Source organism: Narcine bancroftii, chromosome 1, assembly GCF_036971445.1.
Source record: "Narcine bancroftii isolate sNarBan1 chromosome 1, sNarBan1.hap1, whole genome shotgun sequence".
Classification (NCBI taxonomy): Eukaryota; Metazoa; Chordata; class Chondrichthyes; order Torpediniformes; family Narcinidae; genus Narcine; species Narcine bancroftii.
In genome coordinates this window covers 96775173-96801482 of record NC_091469.1, presented here as the reverse complement: position 1 = coordinate 96801482, position 26310 = coordinate 96775173, and the positions used below count along the sequence as shown (strand labels likewise).

General features: G+C 40.6%; 1 protein-coding gene across 3 annotated transcripts in view; it reads left to right on the top strand.

Moving 5' to 3' along the window:
• abca2 (ATP-binding cassette, sub-family A (ABC1), member 2) overlaps nt 1–26310 on the top strand; it is a 478875-nt gene that overhangs the window by 159897 nt on the left and 292668 nt on the right. For 2 of the 3 annotated variants that reach the window (XM_069932956.1, XM_069932974.1), the window contains exon 2: nt 8698–8791. In XM_069932956.1, the coding sequence (XP_069789057.1) occupies nt 8698–8791 (94 nt within the window). Of the gene's footprint in view, nt 1–3436; nt 3520–8697; nt 8792–26310 lie in introns of those variants that run through there. The other variant, XM_069932964.1, reaches the window with a different exon arrangement.

Genomic DNA, 26310 nt, shown 5'->3' with positions numbered 1-26310 from the left:
ATTGTTATACTGATTAACTTGAAGGATTATAATGATGAAAAATGCAACAGTTTCTGCTCAGTGGAGAAGAATTTTAATTGGAGCATTTTTAATTATGATATGAGACATTACAAATTAAAGTTGCCTTATTCCATAAACGTGGTCTACTCCATTTGCAGTTAGTTTTGACAGGTCTTTGGAAGTGGATTCCATGATTTTTTCCTTCTGGTTCAGTTGATGATTTATTTGATGTCAAATTTCAGGTTGTGCTGATGGCTTCATGTGTGCTACAGACCTCGCCGCAATCCAAGATTTTTAACTCCTATATCTCAGTAAATACTGTGCATGCAGACCATTGGTGGCCAAAAGGTTGTGTGAGAATCAGGGGACAAAAGTGCTGTAGAAATTCAGCAGGTCAGGTGACATCAATCAGAAGTAAAAGGCAGTTGATGTTTCGGGCCTGAGCCCTTTTTTCAGTAGGGCCGAAAATCAGATGATCTGTAGGTAGGGGAAGGAGGACAGGCCAACAGGTAAGAGGATGCAGGTAGATATGGCACACATTGTAATGGATTTAACACGAGCTAATCTGTTTGCTAATGTTGTTTTGTGCCTAAAGATTGTGTGTAGCGTGATTTCATGCTACTTGGCAATAAAAAAAAAACTTTAGACATCAAAACAAGAATGGGTTATTCAAGGCCTTGCTATTCAATGCTATTCAAACAAATCTTCCTGATATTTTACCTTTGGGCACTACAAAATTTTGTTGACCTTTGTCTTGAATGCCTCTTTGGGTAGAGAGTTCCAAAGATTTACTCCACTCTGGGTGACAAAATTCCTTGCATTGGCAAACCCGTACTTTGAGATTGTTAACCCTGGTTCTAGACACACAGCCAGAAGCATCTACTCTGTCAGGCCCCTAAATAATTTTATCTAGAGATACAGTCAACTGGCCCACACCACTCAATTACATATTGTGACCACTTAACCTACTGATTCAGTACGTATTTGAAGTGTGGGAGGAAACCAGTGCACCTGGAGAAAAACCACACTGACACAGGGAGGACGTACTAACTCCTTGGAGACAGCGACAGATACAAACCTTTCTCTCTGTCTCACTCTTTCAGGCTGTGTGTTTCCAAATCCCCTTCGTTCTCTCCTCAAACCAAACAACAAAGGTATGTTTGAGGAGTTTTGACACGTCTGTCAACAGGAATTTCCTATTGCTTTTAAATCTGTCTTTTTCCTTATATTCTGTCTTCCTTCAGCTCTCCCTATTCCAGCCTGTCCTAGTTTTCCTCAGACTGATATTATTTCCAATCCTGACTACGTTTCCGTACATCACATTCTTGCCCTCTCTATGCATAATTATTCTGGATGTCAAGAGTTTGCAGTCAATCTGCCATCTTGATCAATATCAGTATAAATAAGGATGATACTTCTGGGAAGAAGACCAGATCTAATGATCCAACTGAGATCATGAACTTCGTAAATATTGAACTGCAGAGATGCACCAGCAGCAATATTTTAAACCTCTGCAATAAGTTGATGCAGGTCTGTTAGAAGCAACTTTCTCGGCATTTCATAAATGTGGAAGCAAAACATCTCAATCTTGTTGAAATAAGAGGTTTCCCTTTGGGGCAGATTTTAGGGAATAAGAGGTAAGCTAGACTCTCATGTAATAAAATGGGAAATGTTGCATCAAATTGTGATAGTCATGGAACATAGAACACGACAGCCTAGCACAGGCCCTTTGATCTTTGATGGTATGCCTACATTTATATTCTTACAAAAAAAAACTAAACCCTTACTACCTCATAACCCTCCATTTTTCTTTCATCCATGTGCCTGTCTAAGAGTCTCTTAAATGCCTCTAATGCTTCAGCCTCTATCACCACCCCTGACAAGGCATTCCAGGCACCCACAACTCAATGTGTAAAAAAAAAACTTTTAACCTGATGTCTCCCCTTTACTTTGTATACGTATCCTTTGATGTTTGCTGCTCCTGCCGTTGGAAAAAGATGCTGGCTGTCTACCTCTCAAAAACTTGTAGACCTCTATTGAATCACCTCTCCTCGTTCTTCATTCCAAAGAAAAAAGTGCCAGCTCTGCTAACTTCGTCTCATAAGATTTATTTTCCAATTCAGGCAACATCCTGGTAAATCTGTAGCCTCTCCTTAGCTTCTACATCCTTCCTGTAATGAGGTGACCAGAACTGAACACAATATTCTAAGTGTGATCTCACCAGAGATTTGTAGAGCTGCAGCATAACCTCTCGACTCTTGAACTCAATACCCCACTGCTGCAATCGCAAACAATGAGCTTTTCCCTTGTTTGCAGATATTCTACACAAGCTTAAACATCCTGAATTTAACATAATGCAAGGTGCATCAGACAAAAGAATTTAAAATGCTGTTACTCCAATAAGGATTTCATGAAATGCATTGAAAAGTTGAACTTGTACTTTGTGTTCACCTTAAGTATGAGACAACAGATTGCTTAGCATTTACTCTGGCCATATAACTTGTGCTTTTGACCATCTGAAGTTATTGATACCTACTGATTATTGGTGATGGATCTGCATTTACAATTTGATATGACAAGTAAAAGGCTGTAGCTCGGTTTCAAAGCAGCAAAGAGCATGGAATGTTTGGATGTGATAGGACGAGAGGATGGAAAAAGAGAGGGCCCTTCTTACGTTTACCTCACTGTAATGGTTGATCATCTAGATAGTAAAAACACAGAAATGCTGGAGGAACTCAGCAGGTCTTGCAGTGTCCACAGGAGGTAAAGATATATTACTGACATTTCAGATCTGAGCTCTTCCTCAAGGTATGAGTAAAGAGCAGGCAGGTGCCTATATTAAAAGGCTAGTGAAAAGGAAAGAATGGGAGGAGGAGGAGGAGTACAGACCAATAGGCAAAAGTTGTTTATTGGATATAATAAGAATAAAGAAAGGTGAAAATTGATTGGGGAAGTGGGTTGTTTTTGGCTCTGTGAAAGGGGTCAAAGGGAAAAAGGAAGAGAGGGAATAGGCCTTTTTATGGTGCAACCCCACATTAAAGCCGACGCAATGAAAAAAAGGTGAATTTACCTTTTTATGGAGAAGACCTACAATGCTGATCTCGTGTTGCCTCCTTAGAGCAGTGTCGGGAATAGTCTTCCAGAGCTGAGGGAGGTGGGGCGAGTTGTGCCGCCCATCGCCGTGACGTCATGCATAAACGCCGGCAAGTGAAAAATTAATATTAGACATTTCCTCTCACCCAAAAGAACAAAAAACTTTTACCATCACTAAAATGAACAAAGTAAAGATATGATTGATGTGAGTAATAAATATCTGAACATACTGAGCGCTTTAAAATTCATGCTGCTGGGTCGCAGGCTGATGACATTATCGTGACATCATCAGCCCACCCCTTTGCAGCTGCTTTACAGTGGCATTACCTTTATGGAGGGGGTGGAGCGAGTCACTCCACTCTGAGTGTACCTCCCTAGATGGATCAGAGTTCATCTGCTGAATCCGTCCTCAGAGCTTTTATGAAGGTAAGTGAAGCAATGTAAAGATGGACAATATCCGCCTTTACATTTGCTTTTTTTTTCCAAAAGGGGCTAGAGAGCTAAAGGAAAAGAAATGTAGGAAAACATTGTGGGGGGGGGGGGGATAAATACACGTAAAAGAAGCAGAAGCTTGCACTATCGATTCAAGAGCACATGTTCAAATCCAGACTCACAAATGGGGAATTTAATTTTAATTAATTACAAGAATTTGGAAGGAAACACCAGTGTTTGTAATGGTGACTGTGAAGCAACAGCTTTGTTTTAAAACAACTTGCAGATTCTGGGGTGAAGTGCAATTCACAAACTTGCCAGAGAAACTAGGAATGTCACGCAACATCCAGAGGAAGTAAATGATAACCAGTGTGTCAGAATGGGCCCGTAATATATCTCATGAAGGACTCCAGTCCAATTGTTGGCCGCCTTTTACTTTTCTCTGGATGCTGTGTGATCTGCTGAGTTTCTCCAGCACGTTTGTGTATTGGGCTCTCTAACACCTTCCAGACAGGAAATCTGCCATCCTTACACCCGCCATTCTTCGTGTGACTGAACCCACCAAGGTGGGTGTCTCTCAACTGCATATTCAGTTTCGGGGCAGTTGGTGATTCCACCTTCCGCAAACAAATTAAAAAATAAACAAACCTCTTCATGCTCATGATTCATTTATCATGGAGCTGTCAATTGCTCGTCACAATTAAATTTGATAATTGAGTCTCCAACAGTGCAAAACATAACCCGAAGGCAACTTATGGCAAAGGATGACTGAGCAGCGGACGTCTACAGGAATCGTCCACCCCAGGCAGGATTGACTTGCTATACATCATGGCTTGAATCAGTGATTCATTTAAGGACTTTTATTTATTATTGAATTTTTATTTTCCCTATTTACATTTCTCTCTTTTGTAAATATATCTTGAGCACAGTTTTTTGCACTACCAATAAATAGAAATATGTCTGTGCCACTGCAAAATCTTGGAGGCTGGGGCTTTGGATAAAGATAGCGGCTTTAAAACAAGAAAAATTATATTTTCCTCCTTGTACATGTTGGATGACACAGCAGGGCAGCTGAGAGAGTTGCTGGCTCACAGATCCCGCAGCTGATTGAATGCTGTTTCTTCTGGATCCCTCGTGTTTCTCCCATGATCTCAAAGCATGGGGGTTAGTATTTGATAATGATTGGTTTATTGTCATACCTGTTGTATAATAGGCCCAAAATTCTTACTTGCTGCAGCCTAAAATGCACTTATTAAAAAAAAACTATGTAAACAAATAAAATGATAAGATACAATGCCTCATAAGATAGACAATAAATATTCACAGTAATTCTCATACAGAAAAATGATGTGCTATAGTGCAGACAGTCCATGATTAGTGTACCAAGGGGAGGTTTCAAAATCTGATATATATTGCAAAGCAACTGTTCTTAGAACATAGAACATTACAGCACAGTACAGATCCTCCAGCCCACAACGGTGTGCTGATCCATTTAAACTACTTCACGACAATCTAATTTTTCCCCCACATCCCACCCATTACCTTTCATTTTTCTTCTGAATGTTATGAATGTACCAGCCTCCACCATCACCCCTGGTAACCATTCCAGGCACCCACCACTTTCTGAGTAACAAATTTAGCTTTGACATCTCTTCTAAACTTTCCTCTACTCACCTTAAACAGGTGTCCTCTGGCGTTTGTTATTGTCGCCCAAGGTGAAAGATGCTGGTTGTCCACCCTATCTCTCCTCTCATATTCTTTCATACTTCTATTAAGTCACCTCTCATCCTTAGTTGCTCCAAAGAGAAAAGCCACCTTGCTTCATATAATATGTACTCCACTCTTGAAATGCTGGACTTCAGGCTGTTGTACCTTCTTCTCAAAGGTAGTAGTGAGAAGAGGTTGTGATTTAGATGAAGGGGTATTTTATGACATTAGTTGCTTTCTTGAGGGAGCACCTCACATAGATGTCTCCAATGAATAGGGGGTAAGGTTGGGAGGGGTGGTGTGTCAGAGCCTGAGATAGACCTGGCTCTGTTTTAATTGGTGACTGTAAATTGCCCTAAATTGTAGAGGGGATAGATTAAGAGCAACCTGAAGAAAATAGGTTGCAATGAACATTAGTGACAGGAAAGGATTGTTTCATGAGCTAGCATGGGCTTGATGGGTTGAATGTCCTGGTCTTCACAACTGCAATATTCAGAAAATCAAGAAAATTCTAGAATATAATGTTCAGGCATTTTCTTAAGAAAGTAGCCTCTACCCTCAAGGACAGCACCCAGGCCATGCCTCCTTCACTCTGCTACTATCAGGAACCTGAAAATGAACACTGAGTGGAACAAAATCAACCTCTTCCTTTCTGCCATCAAATTTCTGAATGGACAATGAACCACAGACATGACCTCATTTTCTCTAATTTTTGCACTGATTTTTTTTTACATGTAATTTTATGGCAATATTTGCACTGAAATGCTGCCACAAAACAACACATTTTATGTCATGTTTATGACAATAAAATCTAATTTATTCATTCATTCATTCATTCAAATATCTCCAATTAAAATTTTCAAATTCCTGATAATGTCCTCCAAGGAAAAATGTCCCCGGAATGAACAAGAATAGATGTACTAATTTGTTTTTTTCCTCTACAAAAATCTCTTTAATTCTGACCATGCAGAGACAGTGAGAGGAAAATTATTGCCAGAGGATAGACTTGCCACAACAGTACAAGGGGTGGCTCTGATCCTTTTTGGTCTGCTTAGTTAAGAAGGGATATAATTGTGTTGGAAGCAGTTCAGAGAAAATTTAGGAGGTTGATTCCAACATTGCTGCAAACAGTAAGTGTCCCTCCCCCAATCTGTTCAACCAAAACCTCTTTGCAGCATTGGAAAATATCTCCACCAAAAGGCATGGGGGAAAAAATGTGAAATAATTCAGACAAAAATGAATTATTGAATAGCACTCCATCCAAACAAAGTATGTCCTAGTATGCCACACATTTTACTCCGGAAATTAGCAGGTAGTTTGAACCTCAACAGCTTGTGCAATGCACCATATGTTGTCATTGTTCTTGACTCTCTCCACAAGTGTTCATCCTTGCTGAATTGAGAAAACAGTCTTGCCGTTGCAACCTAGCCTTGCTAATAAAAATAAAACCCATGTAATTCAGAATTCAAGCAACTGGCAGCCTCAAAATTCACTTATCCAGCATCAAGGCAAAAACTGCAGGAAATAAATAGGTAAATAATACAGGTTTCAAATTGACGTGCATTGTTCACCAATCCATGCAACGTGCATTCTCAAGCAACCGTACAATTTATCAAAATTATTTTGATATTTTCTCCAACTCCCTCTCCCACCCAGAAAGTGATTCTAAAGGCCAAATAATTGTTTTTCAAACACTAATTTGAGCTGTAAGCGTTGATTCTGTGATCCTGGATTGGGATGAGGATTGACAGAGAGAGTTTTCAATATCAATAAACTTATGTGGAATAATAGAAAGATACAGCATGGAAACACTCCCTTTGGCCCCTTGAATCCATTCCTGCCCATTTACACAAATCCTATGTGATTCCCAATTGTATTTTTCCCATAATCCCATCAGCTCCCTCCACATTCTAATACTCACCCACTCACTAATAGCAATTTACAGGGGCCAATTAACCTGCCAACTTACAATCTTTGGCATGTGGAAGGAAATTGGAACACCTGGTCACAGGAAGAACGTGCAAACTCTACACAGGCAGGTCTAAATTCAGCACTCAGGTGCTGCCACGCCAAACCAATCAATCTCAATTGGTCCATGAATTTTTGGGATTGGGATGTTTCAAGATTCTTTTGTAGTTATGTGATAAAATTGAAAATATAATATTACACACAATTTCATTTTGCCTACAGTAAGGCAGACAAAGATTAGCCACCAACAGAAATTCCCCTGCACTCCTTACAGTCAGAGAGAAAGAGAAGCAAAAGGGAGACCCTCCAGAGTCACTGAGTGTCCATGGATTCACCTTTAGTGCTCCAGGAGCCTCTGCAGCCACATAGACTTCAGTCCAAACCATTGGCAACCTGAGCTTCAAATTGAAACCAAACACGATTAGGAAGCCTTCAGAACCTGAGGCCCCTCACCTTCTCATATCCCAGTTCTACTACTTGGTACCCTTCAGACAGTTTTGAACTAGAGTCCAGAAGCCTACAGACTGTGTGAAGTCCTTTGACTGCAGTCATCATCAGCCCACAGCGAATGTGGGTTCCTCGCCTCGCTTCACCAACAGTATTCCACTTGTGTATTCTTCAGCCTCAGATTCCCTTGCTGATCCCCTGCTGTGGTTACCATCCCATAGGGTCATCTCCTCTGCTCCTTTTCAAACAGGGGGAAGGTTTCTCCCCATTTTCTGGTGCCCTGTGCCAGTCCTCTGCTTTCCCGGAGTCTGCCACACCTTGAGGCTGTTGCCGAACAGGTGCCATCGTGGACCCTTAGGGGAAGATATGCTGCTTGTACATTTCACATCACTGGTACCCTTTCATTTGTACAAAGAGGCCTTCATAGCTTATTAAATACATTTGAATCGCTGGGATCATTGCTTCATAGGGTAACGGTTAGAGTATTAAACAAATGTCTGTTTGTCTTTGGAATTGGAGGGATGTGTAGAATGGTAAATCTATTAAATAATGCACATTGACTGGAATGGAAAAAATAAAAGAAGGTTTAAACAGGGTGGGACATTTAGTGTAGTGATTAGCGCAGCACCAGCAACCTGACTGCAAGGAGTTTGTACGTTCACCTTATGTTTACATGGGTTTTTTCCGGGTGCTCCGGTTTCCTCCCACCTTTCAAAATGTATGGGGTTGTATGTTAATTTGGCGACACGGGCTCATGCTAGAAGGGCCTGTTACCTTGCTGTATATCTAATTTAAGTGTAGATATACTCAGTAGGCTAGGCAGTATCTGTGGAGAAACCTCCTAAAGCTATGTTATTGGGAGGGAAGAGGTTGGGTGGGAGGGGATAGCCTTTGAGTTACTCATCTTCATTTTGCCTCAGTGGAAAGAATGGGAGTGATCTGATGATCAGTCAATCAAGAAGAGCTCAACGTGAAAGCTCGGCAATTTGGAATGACCAATTTGGAGTAGCTTTTCCTATTAAATTCCTTTTTCCTTTTTGTTTTTCACAGTGGGTACTGGCATTCGAGATCTTTATACCACTGGTTCTCTTTTTCATTTTGCTGGGACTTCGTCAGAAGAAGCCGACTATTCCTGTCAAGGAAGGTACAGTATTTGGATCATTTGATCACATTTGGAACCACATTTAATGAAAATAATCGACCATTGAAGTCCCAGTGTGTAATATCCAATTGGGTTGGGAAAGTTTTCAGTGGTGCTTCAGAATTTGATGGGAATATAAACCCAAGTAGGTCAGGAAATTATAATTGATCTTACCATGGATGGGGAGAACCCATGCGCTCCTTGAAATATTATTAGCTGGAACTATCAGATTAGTGCATCATCAACCTTGATGAGACATCTGAAGATTGTCATGTTAAAATGGCACTGGGTTAAGCTAGAAATTCTGTTCCACATATTTCAACCACCTTACTAATTGATGAATTGTTTTTTTTTTAATGTCTAAGCATTACTGACCATCAGACCATTTATATACCTAAGTGATAACAGCATGCTTTGGTCATATCTGTGTCGACACACTCTCAGATGCACGATGAGACTTTTTGCTTAAAGATGCGGATAGAGTTTGTTGCAATTTTCACGATGTACAGATACAAACATCAAAACGTTGATCCACCAGTCAACCCACTTTCAGTCAGCTGTTACCTCCCGGAAGTTAGTTCCTAATCTCGTAGTCAAAGCACCATTTCATCGGATGCAAGGATCGACAACGAGATAGACAACAGACTCGCCAAGGCAAATAGCGCCTTTGGAAGACTACACAAAAGAGTCTGGAAAAACAACCAACTGAAAAACCTCACAAAGATTAGCGTATACAGAGCCATTGTCATACCCACACTCCTGTTCGGCTCCGAATCATGGGTCCTCTACCGGCATCACCTATGGCTCCTAGAACGCTTCCACCAGCGTTGTCTCCGCTCCATCCTCAACATTCATTGGAGCGACTTCATCCCTAACATCGAAGTACTCAAGATGGCAGAGGCCGACAGCATCGAATCCACGCTGCTGAAGATCCAACTGCGCTGGGTGGGTCACGTCTCCAGAATGGAGGACCATCGCCTTCCCAAGATCGTGTTATATGGCGAGCTCTCCACTGGCCACCGTGACAGAGGTGCACCAAAGAAGAGGTACAAGGACTGCCTAAAGAAATCTCTTGGTGCCTGCCCCATTGACCACCACCAATGGGCTGATATCGCCTCCAACCGTGCATCTTGGCGCCTCACAGTTCGGCGGGCAGCAACCTCCTTTGAAGAAGACCGCAGAGCCCACCTCACTGACAAAAGACAAAGGAGGAAAAACCCAACACCCAACCCCAACCAACCAATTTTCCCCTGCAACCGCTGCAACCGTGTCTGCCTGTCCCGCATCGGACTTGTCAGCCACAAACGAGCCTGCAGCTGACGTGGACATTACCCCTCAATAAATCTTCGTCCGCGAAGCCAAGCCAAAGAGAAAGAGTCAAAGAGTGAACCTGGGTTTCATCTAGTTTTAAGGGAGCAATATTTCCTTTAATTCTGGTTATCCACATGCAATAACATATTGGGGTCCATATGACACCACCCCCAATGGCAGACAATGGCAGTCATTGCTTTTTGATTAGGTGTTTATACAACTCACATCTTTTGGGTGAACAATAGGTCAGATAAAAGTGACAGATTGGTAAAGACCAAATGACATATCAAGCCTATTTCACACACTTGATGACCAGAGCATTATGGCTAAATATTTTTCAGCACCTTGCAACCATGCATTCCTGCCAAATAAGCAAAGAACTGGGGGGAGGCAGGTGGGGGAGGGGGCAAACCTTAGACTCAATAGAAGAGAACTTTTCTGTGCCTTAGGACAATTTAAACCAGTTCAGAAGACCAAATTAATCTTGACTGTAAACGCTTAAATCACCTAGCTTGTTTATGATGCAACTTCTTGAGGTAAATATCCAAGTGTACTTGAGTCGATGTCTGAAAGTGGTGACTGTCTGGTTTTTGGTTTTGCTTCCATTTCCAGTGCCCAAATCAGTGATAGTACTTGGGTAACAATTATTTGAAACACAAAAATCTGCACACCACACATTGTGATTGCAGTAAAAACACAGAAATGCTGGAGGAACTCAGCGGGTCTTGTAGCGTCCGTAGGAAATAAACATCTATCCCTATGTCTCTTTTCCTATAGCTCTATCTCTATCTCCTTTCCCCCAGCTCTGCATTCACAAAGCCAAACACCCCTTTCCCTATTATTTCTTACCTTTCCTCTCTCCTGTTCTTTCCATCCATTGTCTGTTGGTTGGTCTGTACTCCTCCCCCTGCCACTTTTTCCTTCTCCCCAGCCTTTTAATTCAGAGACCTGCCTGCTTTTTACTCATAAGCTCAGGACTCAGGCCCGAAACATCATCATATATCTTTACTTCCTATGGATGCTGTGTGATCTGCTGAGTTCCTCCAGCATTTCTATAATTTAATATAATTGTTGATTTTCCAAACTGGAGCTAAAAGCTCCTCTGGGTTTTTAATTAAACTTTTTTTAATGTTTAATGCATCATGGTAACAAACCCTTCTGACCCACGAGCCTGTGCTGCCCACAAATACTCCAATTAACCTGCAACTACTATATGTTTTGAGGGGTGGGAGACACCTGTTGGAAACCCAGACAGTCACAGCGAGAACATCCAAATTCCTTATAGATGGAGCCAGATTAGTCCTGAGTTGCTGACGCTGTAATAGTGTTGCGCTAATCACTACACAAACCAGTCAGAGACTATGAACCAGTTCACTGCCTCAGTGATGATCATCTTCAGATGCACTTCAAACATTTGATACTGTGTAAAATAGAGCCAATATCAGAGCGAATCACTGAGAGAATTAATGACATGCTTATTAGCAGTGAGAGGATGTATTCTACACAAGGTAACATTCATTTTGAAGATGGGTACAGAATATGCAATGTTGACAGAGGGTTGATGTTCTAACTTCTGCACAGCTCCAAAGGAGAGATGATCACTTGTTCTCAAATTTTTTGATCACTTTCGTGACAAGAGATTCAGAACTCAGTTTTAGTGGGCATGCTTTACTCCAATCCAGAATTTCATCCATTTGTGTTTAGACCAGTGGTTCTCGACCTTTTTCATTCCACTCACATACCACTTTAAATAATCCCTATGCCATCAGTGCTCTGTGATTAGTAAGGGATTGCTTCAGGTGGGAAGTGAGTGGGAAGGGAAAGTTGAGAATCACTGCTCTAGACTCGATTATTACTGAAATATTTTTCTTGAGAAAGATTGTCATTGGTCCATTTCCTTTGGAGTTATGATATGGTGCACATAATGAGCCAATTAGGTACGATTAAAACAGTGGTTTTCAAACTTTTTCTTTCCACCCACATGCCACCTTAAGCAATCCCTTATTCATCACAGAGCATCTATGGCATAGGGATTACTTAAAGTGGTATGTGACTGGAAAGAAAAAGGTTGAGAACCACTAGTTTAGACCATGAGACATTGGAGCAGAAATAGGCTCTTCAGCTCATCAAATCTTCCATGCCATTTAATCATGAGCTGATCAATTTTGATGAAAACTTCAAATTTCTCATTGGGATACCAAAAATATGACTTCACTTTTGAACATTTAATTTCATTTTATCTACATTCTGCACCGTGATTTTAAGCCATTTGCATTCTCAAGAATTTTTATCAATACAATAAAACCCCAGGTATCTGGAATTCAAGCAAACAGCGGTTTCAAGCAACTGGCAAAGGAAGTGAATGTTAAAAATTAAGATAAATAAGAATAGAATAATAGGTTAAAAAGCATAGGTTTAAAAATTGTAAAAGTAAATGTTCTCTGAAGTAACACATAAAACTTTGGTGGAGATGGGAGTAAATATTTCATCCAGCCTTGGTCGTAGCAACTGTTTGAATAAAGTTGTGTGAAACAGCAATGGTGTTGCCCAGGAAGAAGAGCTGGTTGATGCCGCTCACAGTGGGGTGATTCTCTTAAAGTGTCTGCTTATCCCTGCTTAGCATGAGTCATCCCTGTCAGAGGGTTTATCTGTAAACGTGAGGGAAGGGTAGGTTAATTATCTATAATGTTGTTCGTCATTCGGGCGGCTCTGTGGAGAGGGAGGAACCTGCAGATGTAGCGATGGTTATACGTTTTCAAAGAATGTGACTGAAAATAAAGTAAAATACTTTAAGATTTATATATTCATGAAAGTGAAGTTTGTTCAATGTAAGTACAGTATAGTATTTTTTGTCTTTTAAACTGTTCATTCTTAATGTCGATGTATTAGTTAGACATTGTAACAGTAAGTCTCAAGCAACTGGAAAATACACTTATCCGACATCTATCAATCCCCAGAGGTGCCAGATACCAGGGGTTTTACTGTATTTTAAATTAATAAAAAACCAACCTCAGTACAAATATTACACACAGTATAATGTTGTAATATTACAAACTACAACTAAGATTGTAATTCACTGCACCATGCATAATTTCCTCAGTTGGGGATGAAGACTTACTTGACCAAAAGAGTAGAAGGCCATTCAGCCCATCAGGACACTCTCAGCTCCCAGCAGAGCAATCTCATGAGGCCCATGACCTGTATCCCTGTACCCTTGCAACATATTTTAACTCCATAATATCTTTATTGATTTGTTTGCCACTTTCCTACCTGAAAAGATCGTATGTGGTAGCCAGTTAATGAACCTGCATACCTCGGGATTGGGAGGGGTTTGGAGCACCCAGTAGAAATCTCTATGGCCTTGGGGAGAATTGGAAAACTCCATATAGGCAGTAGCTGAGGTAGGGGGGGTAGTAGGGTGCTGAACCCAATCACTGGAGGCAGTTGCACTAACTGCTGCACCACAACCCAATCGCTTGCTCTAATCTTTTTTTCGTCTTCTCCCTTACTCTTCATTCTGGCGCACCAGCTCCCCTCAGATACCACCACTCACCTATGCACTCAGCGGGACCTGTCTGATGATGGAATACCAAAGCCACAAGTTAATGGAGAGCTGACACGGGGAAAGCAGCCCTATGGTGGGCAGATAAAGAGAGTTAAAGTCTTTGAGTTACATCACTGACATACACCATAAAGAATGATGAGGATTGGGATTTCCTGATGTGTGTTCCCTCATGAAAAACAATGCTCGTTCACAAGAGGATGGTAGAATGGAGGAAGTAAAGAGTGAAAGACCCACTGATGCCACAGCATCCCTGCACTTGTGGGAAAGGAACTTTCCAGATCAAACTCTCCCATCTTCATGGACCTCCATACACATTTCAACACTAAAGATCAGAAGTCATAGTCTTACTTGATAATGAGTAAAGTAAAACAGACAGGAAACACAAGAGACGACATATGCTGGATTCCGGAGCAAAAAATAACACCTTGCAGTAATGAAAGGGTTAGTATATGAGGAAATTGTCAGCTCTTGGACTGTACTTGTTGGAGTACAGAAGGATGAAGGTGACCCCATAGAGGCATTTTGTATGTTGAAAGGCCTGGTCAGAGTTGATGTGGCAAGGATGTTTCCCATCGGAGGGATTCTTGGATAAGAGGGCGTAATTTCAGGATGAGAGATGTGGAAAAATGTCTTTAGTCAGAGAGTAATGAGTCGGTGGAAACTGTTGCCAAAGGTGGGTGTGGAAGTGAGGTCGTTGGGCATATTTAAGGCAAAGATTGACAGGTATTTGATTAGTCAGGGAATCAAGGGTGACAGGGAGAAAGCTGGGGAATGGGGCTGAGTGGGTGGATGGATCAGCTCATGATTAGAAAGGTGGAGCAGACTCGATGAGCCAGTGGGCCCAGTTTTGCTCCTATATCTTATAATCTTGTGATATTTGGTGTCCAAAATGGAAAAGTTTCCAGTCCAGGTTCCAAGATACAAAAATTAATAGATGTTTAAAAATTAGATATTTTTCCCTTGACCTCTGCTAAATTTTGATGATTTAACACTTTGCAGTGGAACTAAGTATTAACGAATCAGATTGCTTCTAGTGCTCCCTACATCAGGGCGACTGGATGCAGATTGAGAGCTTGCTTCTTTAGACACCTTCACTCTGACCACTCCAGCTGCAAGTACCTTCCAGTGGCCAAACATTTTAATTTTACACCGCATTTCCACACTGATCCGTCTGTCCATGGCCTCATGCACTGCCAATCCAAGGCTACCTGCCAATGGAAGGAACAGCATTGGAATGTGCATTATTGGTTTTATTGTTCTGCAAATCCCAGCTGATTATCCCCTAGTCCATGACACTCTGGTCTTCATGCAGAAATTACCTTGTGTTCACATTATTGTGACAGGCCCAGAGGACCCCAAAACCCAGGAGCAATAGAAATTCACCAAGACAATTGGTTACTGAAAAAAAAGTTGCTTTTAATTATTTTTAAACATGAAAACAGATCAAACTCTAACTTAATACTATTAACTTAACCTAACTTAATCCCCTTCTAATTCTAGGCACACGTGTATGTAATGTGTGTACAAGTTCAGAAAATTTATTTGATTCACAGTCCAATCTCATTTTTCACTCCACGTTCACTGGTACTAGGCAATTCTTATACTGTGCCCAGAATTTAACATTTATGAATTTCACCAGGCTTTGGTGTTTGAAAGGTAAATGATTATCGCTCAGGAAGGTTCTTGTCAGTTTTCAGAGAAAGATTTATTGTTCGCTGGACACAGACTGATTCCTTCCAATCAGCCACTTCAGAGTTTTGCTGAAGAAACTTGCTATATCAGGGTTTTCCAGATGATAAACTCTTTCTTTCAGGTCACCACAGAGTTCCTTTTCTGTTTCCCTTATCTCAGGTGAAACATTATACAGCCAGCCATCTCTTCCTGTATGGACCAAAGGGGCTTTGAACAGGTTGAACTAAGAAATCACAACCCATCTTCAAAATGGGGTTTTTCCACAAGCTTGCCAGCTTGTCCTGTTCCAGTCCCAGCTGCTGCTGCTGAACTATAGAACTGAATTCTCTCTCTCTCTCTCACTCAGAGAAAAGAATATTGCCTTCTTAGAACAGCAAACTGCATTCAGTCAGACTGTGGCACTGGACCCAATCTTCCGATTCAGTTCATCTGTTGCTTTCCAAAACAATATGTCCAATTAACACATACTTGTGAAGTCCTTATAGGCATTCTTCAATGTTTTTGCAAAGGCACTCAGAGCGTAGACTGTCTGGCTTGAGCAGAGCTCTGGCATTTTAAATGAGATCTGTTTTGAAGTTTATATGTGACCTACACTAAAAAACCGGCCACAATTGATCTCCTTTAAAACATATCTATATACAATATAAAATATAATCTGTCACAATATTTTTATTAAATTAATGCATAAAATCAATGTTCAGTTTTGCCAAGAAAATAAAAATCACATTCCAAGCCCTCCAGGCTGTTATGGATGTGGGATAGGTTACCTGGAATTATCTGCAGTTTACAGTTGAGAAACAGGCCCTTTCTTTTAGTGGCATCTGATTTGAGGCATCACATGAGCCTATTCTCACCTTGAAACATATATTCCAGTAAATACTTTTAACTTTTGCCATTGGCCAAGAATATCTTCTGAATGACCTTGGGCACTTAAAGCTTCCTGACTATGTCTGAGGTTTAGATGTGGAGCTCAGATTGCTAATGGATTGAATGGGAGTCCAGCTGCGGGAGAGAGACTCTATTTTGCTTCCCTTTCACTTATTATTGTGGGAATTGGCCAATGCTCATGGTGACTCTTTGGTTGCCTTTATGGCAGGCAGAAGTTGATATATTAAAAACACACAGAGATGCTAGAACTGAGTTGGTCTCATGGCATCCATGGCATTGGGTTGCATGCTGGATAAATTTGGCTTGAGGGCTGTAGATTGCCCACCCATGCTATAGATGCTGCATGCAAGACGTGCTGAATTTATTCAGCACTTTTGTGTATTGCACTAGAATCTGCAGACCTTCCTGTTTAGAACCACAATTATTGTCCACTTACAAAATTGAATGAAATTGTTTGGAGGACAGCAGGAAAAGAGGCCTTTCAGTCTGACTGGGTTTGTTTTACTTTGTATCTTCTGCATTAGAGTTGTGACAGCATTGCCTAAACAAAATTCAATGGCAGTTTTTTTTCCTGAATTTAAATTGTTTTCGATCATCCGACTGTCATGGTGCAAAGACCCACAGTGTGTGAACATATCCACAGTGTGTGAACATATCCGCAATGTGTGAACGTATCTGAAGTGTGTGAACGTATCTGCAGTGTGTGAACATATCTACAGTGTGTGAACGTATCCGCAGTGTGTGAACGTATCCGCAGTGTGTGAACATATTCATAGTGTGTGAACATATTCGCAGTTTGTGAACATATCCACAGTGTTGTGTCAGAACAGAACACACTGTTCAACAGCAGCAAAAAAAAAAAATGGAATTATTGAGGCTGAAATTATTGAATGACAAGTCATGCCCTTCAGAAGATTTCAGTGCTGAGAGCAAATCAAATGACCATAAAATGCAAAAAGACATCATGCTTTCTTTCAGTTTGGGAGCAAAGTTGAATTTCCCACAATTTAATTGTTCTTTTACACCATTTATGTTGAATTTAATTACAGTTGCCAAATACTCCAAGGTAGGTGGTGAAATGTTATTTTGATTAAGGAGTTAGCATTCATCCCAAAGCAACCAGCATTTTGTAATCATTAACCATGCAGGAACATTAAATTATAATGATGAAATGCTATTGATCTGAGGTACTGCGGGTGGATAGTTTGTTAAATGTTGGTGGTGCCATTTATTTTCCTGGATATGTACACATTAAATATAAATGCATTAAATATCTGTAGGTTATTCCTCTTTATTTCCTCATTAAATTATCTGCAGTGCTCTGTATTTGCTCTGTATTTGTTCTTATCACAAACTTTGGATTCAATGCATGTAGACCTGATATGTTGCTGAACATGATCGTGTAAATTAAAAAAAAATTAAAAAAGGTCTCCACAAAACTCTAATTGCAGGATCAGACGATTAGCATTAACTTCAAATTTTAGAAGGAATTGCATCATTGAATGTTAAATGAATAGTACCCAAGCATCAATGAGATTAAGTGAAGAAGTAAAACACAAAAGTTGACACTCGATAAAATGTGCTGTTTTAATACGTATGGCTGCAGGGAAGACAGAAATAATGCCAATTACTTCAGGAATCATTCCGAGTATAAATTCATCTGTCAATATTGCTGTATAAAATAGCAACGTACCATGGAGATCAGGGAGAATGATTGACAGAGGAGTTTCTGCCACCCTGTTTGAGCTGCTCTTCCCAGTTGCTTCCCTAGTACCTCGTGAAGACTTGGCACCTCTTTGGCACAGCTGGTTCGGGGGATTCAGTGTGGGTTTTGTATTTCAACATCTGTATTTGAAGGAAACCAATTTTTTGATGGGATACATAAATGTAAGGTGAGCAGTGGAAAATCCATAAAATGTTGCAGGATTTGGGGATAATCTGTTAATATGGATAGAAGATCGGTTAACCAAGAGAGAGTTAGGATAAATGGGTGTTTCCCTGTTGGCAATCTGAGGTGAACAGTGCTGGGCCCACAACTGTTCATGCCATACATTAATTATTTGGAAGAGGGGACTAAATTTGCTAATAACACTAAATTAAATGGTAAAGAAAATTGCAGAGGATGCAGAATGTTTGCAGAGAGATAGCGAGGGGTTAAGTGAGTGGGCAAGGGTCTGGTAGATGGAGTACAATGAGGTCATCCATTTTTCAAGGAAAAAATATTTTGATCAATGGTGAAAGATTGCGGAGGGACTTGAGAGTGCTTGTGAATGAATCACAATATGTTGGTTTGCAGGTGCAATAAGTGATCAAGAAGACAAATGGTATGTTGGTTTTCATTGCCAAATGGATTGAATTTAAGGACAGGGAGATTTTGCTGCGACTGTACTGGTGAGGCTGCGTCTGGAGTACTGCATGCAGTTCTGGTCTACTTACCTGAGGAACAAGGTACAGACTTTGGAGACGGTCCAGAGGAGTTCATCAGGTTGATTCCAGAGATGAGGGGTTTAGCTTATGAAGAGAGATTGAGAGGTGTTGGATGCATCTTCTAGTGCCTTTTGTGTGCAGTTATTCACTAATTTGATCTTCAAATAGAAAAGTGGCTTGTGACGTGAAGATCCTTGGGTGTTCGGTCCCAATGTCCACATGGAATACTTCCTATAATGAGTGTCTTCTCCAGTGAGTGATGGTCTGGAGAAGTGCATGCAACTTCATTACAGTTAACCATATCACAGTGCCCTTGATCTTTAAATGAGAATATGGTGATGCATTGTCAACATGTTTCCCTTTTTGATTATCTTGAGGGCTCCATGCAGTGTTCAACCATTCAGCTTAAAGCCTATTAGTGTTGTAGGATGATGATGTCATGGGCCTTGCCATTGCCATCTTGTGAAGATTGCAATGATACCACTGCAGAAAAAAAAAATAGCATAGGCGTCCCGTTCACCATGTCAATCTCCCCGTTAATGCTTGCGGAACAGAATGCAGTTGGAGTTGAGCAGTTGTTCATTCATTTGTGTCTCAAAATGGAATAACTCACCCAGGCTCGCAGGGCTCATGAGTTATGAGCCTTTTGCCTGTGAGAAATGATGCTGTCATCGTTCACTTTTCCCTACTAACGCCGCATCTCAAGTGGGCAACTGAAGATCTTGGCACGGTTTTCGACTGACTATGATTGGACTTCCACATTCCCCCCCTCTCTCCACCCCCCAGCTCTCACCCCACCCACATTCTGGAGTTTGGTATAAAGTATATTGTGGTGAATTTTCTGAGTTTTGAATTCATTTTGATATTGTTTCTTTTTTCCTTTTCTTGCTGTGTGTTTTCTTTCTTTGTAATATTCTTTTCTTTTCACCTGATCACCTGCTTGACTTTGCTGCCATCCTGCATGTACAGTCTGTAAGTTGTTGGTTTGGGTCATTCTTATTCCAAACAAAGCACATGGGAAGGTGGATCAGCTTTCTCCATTGCTTTGTGCTCTGAATAACACAATAATAAGTTTACTTTAATGATTATCTTTTTCAGTTTAGTGTAGACCTGGGACTGATGAACAAAACCACCTGACCTGCAACATTTGTAGTTCTAGTTAAATTAGAGTATTGTTCTGGTGGAATGATGTGGGCCAGTCCTTGGGGCATGGGGCGTTGGCTGTTGGGAATGCTGATTTAAAGGTTCAAAGTTATAGGATTACATAGATAACATCACATATAACCCCGAGATTCTTTTATCCTGTGGACTAGGCCGAATTTCTCATGACCTTGTTTTAATTTTTAAAAATTAAAACTTCATTTTAAACGCTAACCCAATCAAGGGCAGGAGTTGATTGAAATGTGGGGAAAATAAAAAAATGCACATTGACTTTGTGGCTGGTGTTGACTTGATGGGTAGAAGGGGACTTTTATCTGTGCCGTTTAATTCTGAACCCCACTGTCACCTGCTCTGAAGGAAACTTCAGACCAAGGCGAGAGCTGGCAAACTAGGAAAAGCTTCAGAGTTGCCCTTCTATTTGATGCTTTGCCCTGAGTAGCACCTCATAAATTCTTTCAGGAAAACTACCTTGAACTGGGTGGGCAGTGCTACTCCCTCACAGCTTCAGTGACTCAGGTTCTATCCTGACCTCAGGTGCTGACTGTGTGGAGTTTGCATGTTCTCCTTGTGACCTCAAAAGAGTAGTTCAGGCTGATTTTGAAATCCTCTCCATTCTCTGTCAATGCAGATTGACCTGCAGCCTCAGGCATGGTGAAATATAGCAGCTAGTTCTGCCAACTCCTCAAACACAAGATGTATTTTACTTTACTCAAAATAATGCTTCAGAATTTAAAGTGAACATTAACCTAAGGTCATTAATAGTACTAAAAGTTAAAAGAGGGAAAGCCGGGTTCTCTTGTGCTGTCTAGTCTGACTGTGAGCTGAGTGATGAGCAAGACTTTATCCAGTATTCTCTGCCCAAACATCCAACGATGCTTTCACCGTGTCAAGGTGCTACATTTTTATAACGTGATCATGTTTTAAAAGCTTTTGTGCTGTGTCTGACATTTGCTGATATTGTACTTCCTTACAGTTGTGAAATGCGAATGCGGCTCACAGGAAGTTCCTCCCCTTCCTATTCACCTCCCAATGCCTCAGAAAAGCAGGCAACATACTAAAGGATTCATTCTACCAGGCCACCCTCTCTTCTCCTTCCTCCCTTTGGGAAGAAGATTTAAAAATGGGAAACCACCAGGTTCCTGCTGCTAAATAAACCTCACAACAGTAAAATAATGTTGCCCTTGCTCTGTTCAAGCAGATTCTACTTGACTTTGCTGTACAGTCTGCTTAATATATGGATAGATTTGCTGCATCACACATAGCACAAACCTTTCCCCTAAACATCAGTGCATGTGACAATAAACATAATCTTCAATTTATTATCATCGGAGTGTACGTATACAGACCATGGTGCACACACAATACACAGGACACAAAGATCACGTAAATCTTTAGGATGATTTAATTGGTTAAAGGATACTGCTCATCAATCTCACAACTTGTGAGAAGAAGCTATTTCACAGCCTGATAGTCCTGATTTTGATCACCCTGTACCACCACCTTAATGGTAGTGGGTTGAAGATTCTGTGTGTTGGATTGAAAGGGTCTTCTAAAATCGAACTTGAACATAAACTTGATCAACATGCGAGGCTATTTAGCCTATCAAATCTAAGCCAAATCTCAAAGCTATCCCATGAGTTTCTTTCCTACTTATCCCCTGGACACCCATTCTCTCTCAGATGTCCAGTTTTTTTCCAGATTTTCCAGAACCCACCCACCCCCCACCCCAAACTAGCTGAGGGATATTCACATCAACATATTAATTTACTGGCATCTTTGGGATATCAGAGGGAACCAGGGCAGGGCTCTGGGGGAAACCCTTGTGCTCATGGGGAGAATGGGCCATCTCTGCACAGATAGCACCCGAGGTCAGCATCTCACCTGAGTCACTGAAGCTGTGAGGGAGCAGCACTGTCTACCCAGTTGAAGCGCCAATCAGCAACAACTGAATTTAAAGGCCAAATAGAGTCCAGGTGCCTGCCTCAGAAAACCTGACATTTCTTATTAAGGGGAGAGACATTTCTCTTCAAGTAAAAATTACAGAAGGTAGTGGACATAGCCCAGGACATCACAGACAAAAGACTCTCCACCCACTATCAGGGAAAGCTGCCGTCGGCGAGCAGCAGCAATTATCAATGATCCACATCACCCAGTACACGCTCTTTTCTCACTGCTACCATCAAGAACGAGGTATAGATGCCACAAGGCTCACACTTTTAGGTTTAGGAACAACTACCCCTTCACTGTCAGACTCCTCAACAACAAACTCAATCAGGGACTCATTTAAGGATTCTTAAATTTTGCACCATTGATTTTTTTCCATTTGTTTACATGTGTACATTCAGTACAAGTTTTTTGCAATACCAATAAATGGTAATTCTGCCTCGCTCACAGAAAGAAAAGAATCTCAGGGCTGTATGTGATGTCATGTATGCACTCTGACAATAAATCAGAATTCTCAAAAATGACAATTCAGTTCTGTTTCTCTCCTCACAAATACTTTGGAAATTGCTTAGTGTTCACATTTCAAATTTTTACCCATTCGATTTTGCTTTATATTAAGCAGATTTTTTCCAAAATTCTCAACACAGGATTCAACTGTGGAAAATAATCTCATAAAATAAACTAGCAACCAAGCTTGAGTGGAAAGGAGTATCGGTGTGAGGGAAGTCGTTTTTGATGTGGTAGATGTTCAAATTTAATCAGGAAACATGAAGGCCAGCAAGCATCAACATTAATGCTAGATCTTGATGTTTTGGTAAAGGATTATGTTCCTTTTAAAGAACAGTTAATGACAACAGGTTGGTTTTGGCACAATATTAATACCTCTGGACTAAATGATCTGCAACACAAAATCCATGTGTTGGTTTTGAGGCCATTTTAGCTCATTGATCAATTGCTGATGTATAGAGTAATTCTGATCTGAAGCCATGTCCCATTGGGTTATCCTATGACATGGCGAATGTTGCAGATATGGTGGAATTTTCATCACTTCCAAACCACATAACCTTCATAACTTTTACATGAAGATTACGCTAGTATATTCAGTCATTGGGGATTTATCTCTGAGTGTGAACATCACAGCAAAAACTTGGCTTGAGCTCAAAATTGTCCATGTACCTTAAGATTTTACAGTCAGCAATTGCACACATTGTATGTCTGGGTCTGTAACTTTAAGTCCCATATGGTGATGGTGGTGCATGAGATATAATACTGCAATTCACAAAAGTGCTGGAGAAACTCAGTACGTCACGCATCATGTGGGTCTTGATGAGTTTCTCCAGCGCTTCTGGGGAGTGCAGTACAATCACAGTGTTGGCTGTTTAACTCCTGAGATATAATCCATAGTTTAAAATTAAGTGGTGTAATTAGGGCTGACACTTGTGGTCCCAAGTGTCAGCTCTAATTCTCAAGCCAGGGCACCGTGTTCTTGCTGGATCACTGGGGTACTATGATCTGATCCAGCAGGAACATGGGATCCTAGACTTAGAATGTGAAGCCCATAGAAATGCCTGACAGCTGATTATGCCATGGCCCAAGGCTAAAGATGTTGCCATGTGTTCTGAAGGTTTGTGTTACCTTCACAAAATTATTCAGAATGGTTAAATATATTCTTCATTACCTTTAGAATTATTTGAAGAATTAAAAATACAAGCACCCAGAAATGCAAGAAAACACAAAATAATTAAATAACATTTCAATCAAAAATTGTAAATTGCCTGAAACTTCCTTTTTTGCCTTTCCTCTCCATTTGAGTAGAATTATATTCGTCGGCACAACATTGTGGGCCAAAGGGCTTGTATTGTGCTGTTTTGTGTCCATGCAATGCACCTGATGACCAATCATTAGAAAATCTGCTAGTCCTACACCACCAAAGTCCCAAGCATGCCCGAGTTAGGCTTCATGATCAGCACCTTTTACATTAATATCAATGCAATTGAGGATCCTTCAGTTGATCTAACCAGCCAAGAATCTGCATCATCATAAATGTTAGTGAAACTCAGCCACTGGATTCCACGGCAATGACTGCCATGCTCATCATAATAACTGACCTGACGTGGTCTCTGCTCAAGAATTTCTCAAAGTCAGGAGGAGTTCAGCCACATATCCACCCTTTCCCAGGACAAGGTTTAGGACTGATCTTCAAGGAACTTTGGTTCTCTAACCTTCTCAGATAATTCAAGGCTTTTCTCCAGCTTTGGAGCAATGGTCTTCAATCAACAAAATAACTATTTGGATCTTTTGATTAAAAGATGCAATCTGATCCCTAAGCAAAACAAATGGGTCAGACATCATTGGGGAAATAAGGTTATGGTGGTCTTGCTGAGCTTGAAAAAACTTGCAAGATTTAATCAATCACTACGTATGAGCTTTTGAATACTCTGTTTTGCCTGGGAAATTAATTTCGCTTTAAAGTATCTCATTAAACTCTCTTGATTGATGAGATGATAGTGTATAACCCCCTTTCATATTCCTTACTCTTCCTCCTGAGAACCTCACAATGTCTGAATATACTATAATTAGAACTAAAATGAATACAGCAGTTTTGAATGGCAGAGACATGTAAGAATTTCTTCCTTCTGTAATGTCTTCTGTATTGGTGTACTTCCTTGTTTCTTTTTTTTCCAATGATTGTGTCTCTGTCCGTGTCAAGGTGCTGGGATGTAGTGGCTTAGTGGACGTAGATAATCAGATTGCACTAATTGTCAATTAATATCTTTTCCATTTAATTCTTTGTTTTCTAAAAAATTAGTGGTGCATTAAATATACTTACTAATGGCCATGAAAATGTGAAGAGAATTATAGCATATAATTTTCCAAATCTTTGCAGTTATGAGGTCAAAAGCATCATTTGGTGAAATTAATGTGAAAATCACTGGAACAAACTACTAAAGATTTTCTAGAATTGAGATCCTGTGAGTAATTTCACAGAAAGGTTTTTTTGAGTTGGCAATGGAGATCTCAGAACATAACAAGGAATAACCGACCCAGACTAAATCTTCACTCAGTGAATGTTTCAAGTCCATTTGCCCTTGTCCACACCTGTTCATTTGACTCCAAATGGAATGAACATTATTTTGTCAGGATTCCCACAGGGGGTGATTTGTCCCAAGTCTTAGTCTCCTCCAGCCATGTGGTGATGCATTAGGGAAGGAAAACATAGGGGGACGTCTCATCAGCTCGCACCCCCTCATTTGCACATCAGGGGCTTGAAGTAAGCAGTCAGAAATAGGTACTTTGAAGAGTTCTACAAGCGTATGTTTGGTCAGAATGTGCAGGATACAGAAGGTTTTGCAGCTTTCCTCCCATTCTGCACCGGTCCTTTGCTGCAGTTGGGCCAATGCCATGGCTGTTGCTAAAGAGAAGATGGTTTTGCCTTTGTATGGCATCTATTTTAGCCCTTGATCTTTTAACTCCCATGCAGTGGATTCAAACTTGCACTGTAGCATTTGATGTGACATTTTCACATTGACTGTAGTTCTGGTGTGATCAATTATCAGAGCCCAATCTGGTCAAGAATGAAGCAAAGCAAGACTTCCCAAAATGAAGGAGCTCCAATTTAATTTTCCATCAACCTTTGAGTTATCTGCCATGCTCATAGAATTAGAGAAATTACAAACCCATTCAGCACAGCTATTTTATTTTGTAAAAGAGCAATGGTCTTTAGCGCACTATTCCCGTGCTGACTTCACTTTATCTTTTAATGCAGACTCTACTCATCATCAGTGTTGGTTTTGGAATCCATAGGCTCAAGATCTTTGAGCTTGGAAATAAATTTATTTTCTTCTATGATCCAAACCTCTTATTTTTGATGCTAATAAGTGCTCCACAGTGGCCTTTGGAAGGATTAGTTCTGGGATCATTCACGTTTATTTTGCATGGCATGGAGAGGGCAAGGGCTTTCTGGATCAGGGGATTATTATAAGTACCTGATGGAATTAGGAGAGGTGGTTGACTCCAATTCATCACCAAGATGTTGGAGGACTTAGGATTGTTTCCTGCAGTAGACTGCAGGAACTCTGGATGAACTGAATAATTATTTTTGCTCCATTGACTTCAATGGGCAGTGATGTGTCATCTTGTTAAAGTTTCCCTTTATTCATTGATGTAGAAGCTTGTCAAAAGTTAGCATCATCAAATTAATTTTTAGTCTTCCACTAGATTTTTAACCAAGAGTTGATTTGACCAATCATTAGTATGTGATGTGTAACAGGGCAAAACTAATCATTGCTCACTGCAGGAAATAACAGACAAAAGATTCCTGATCATTATTTGTCATCTGAAGTCTTGGGATCCACCAATATGAACTTTGTTCCTTGCCTGCCAAAAACATTGCATGTTCCCTCCCCCCCAAAAACAATCCTATAGTAGAGTTGACAAAAGCTACAATGACCTTTTGACCTCTGACCTGTCCTTTTTGGCCTCTAGTGGGATTTATTACTTGCATGAGGAAAATCTTACTCTGCTATCACTTTAA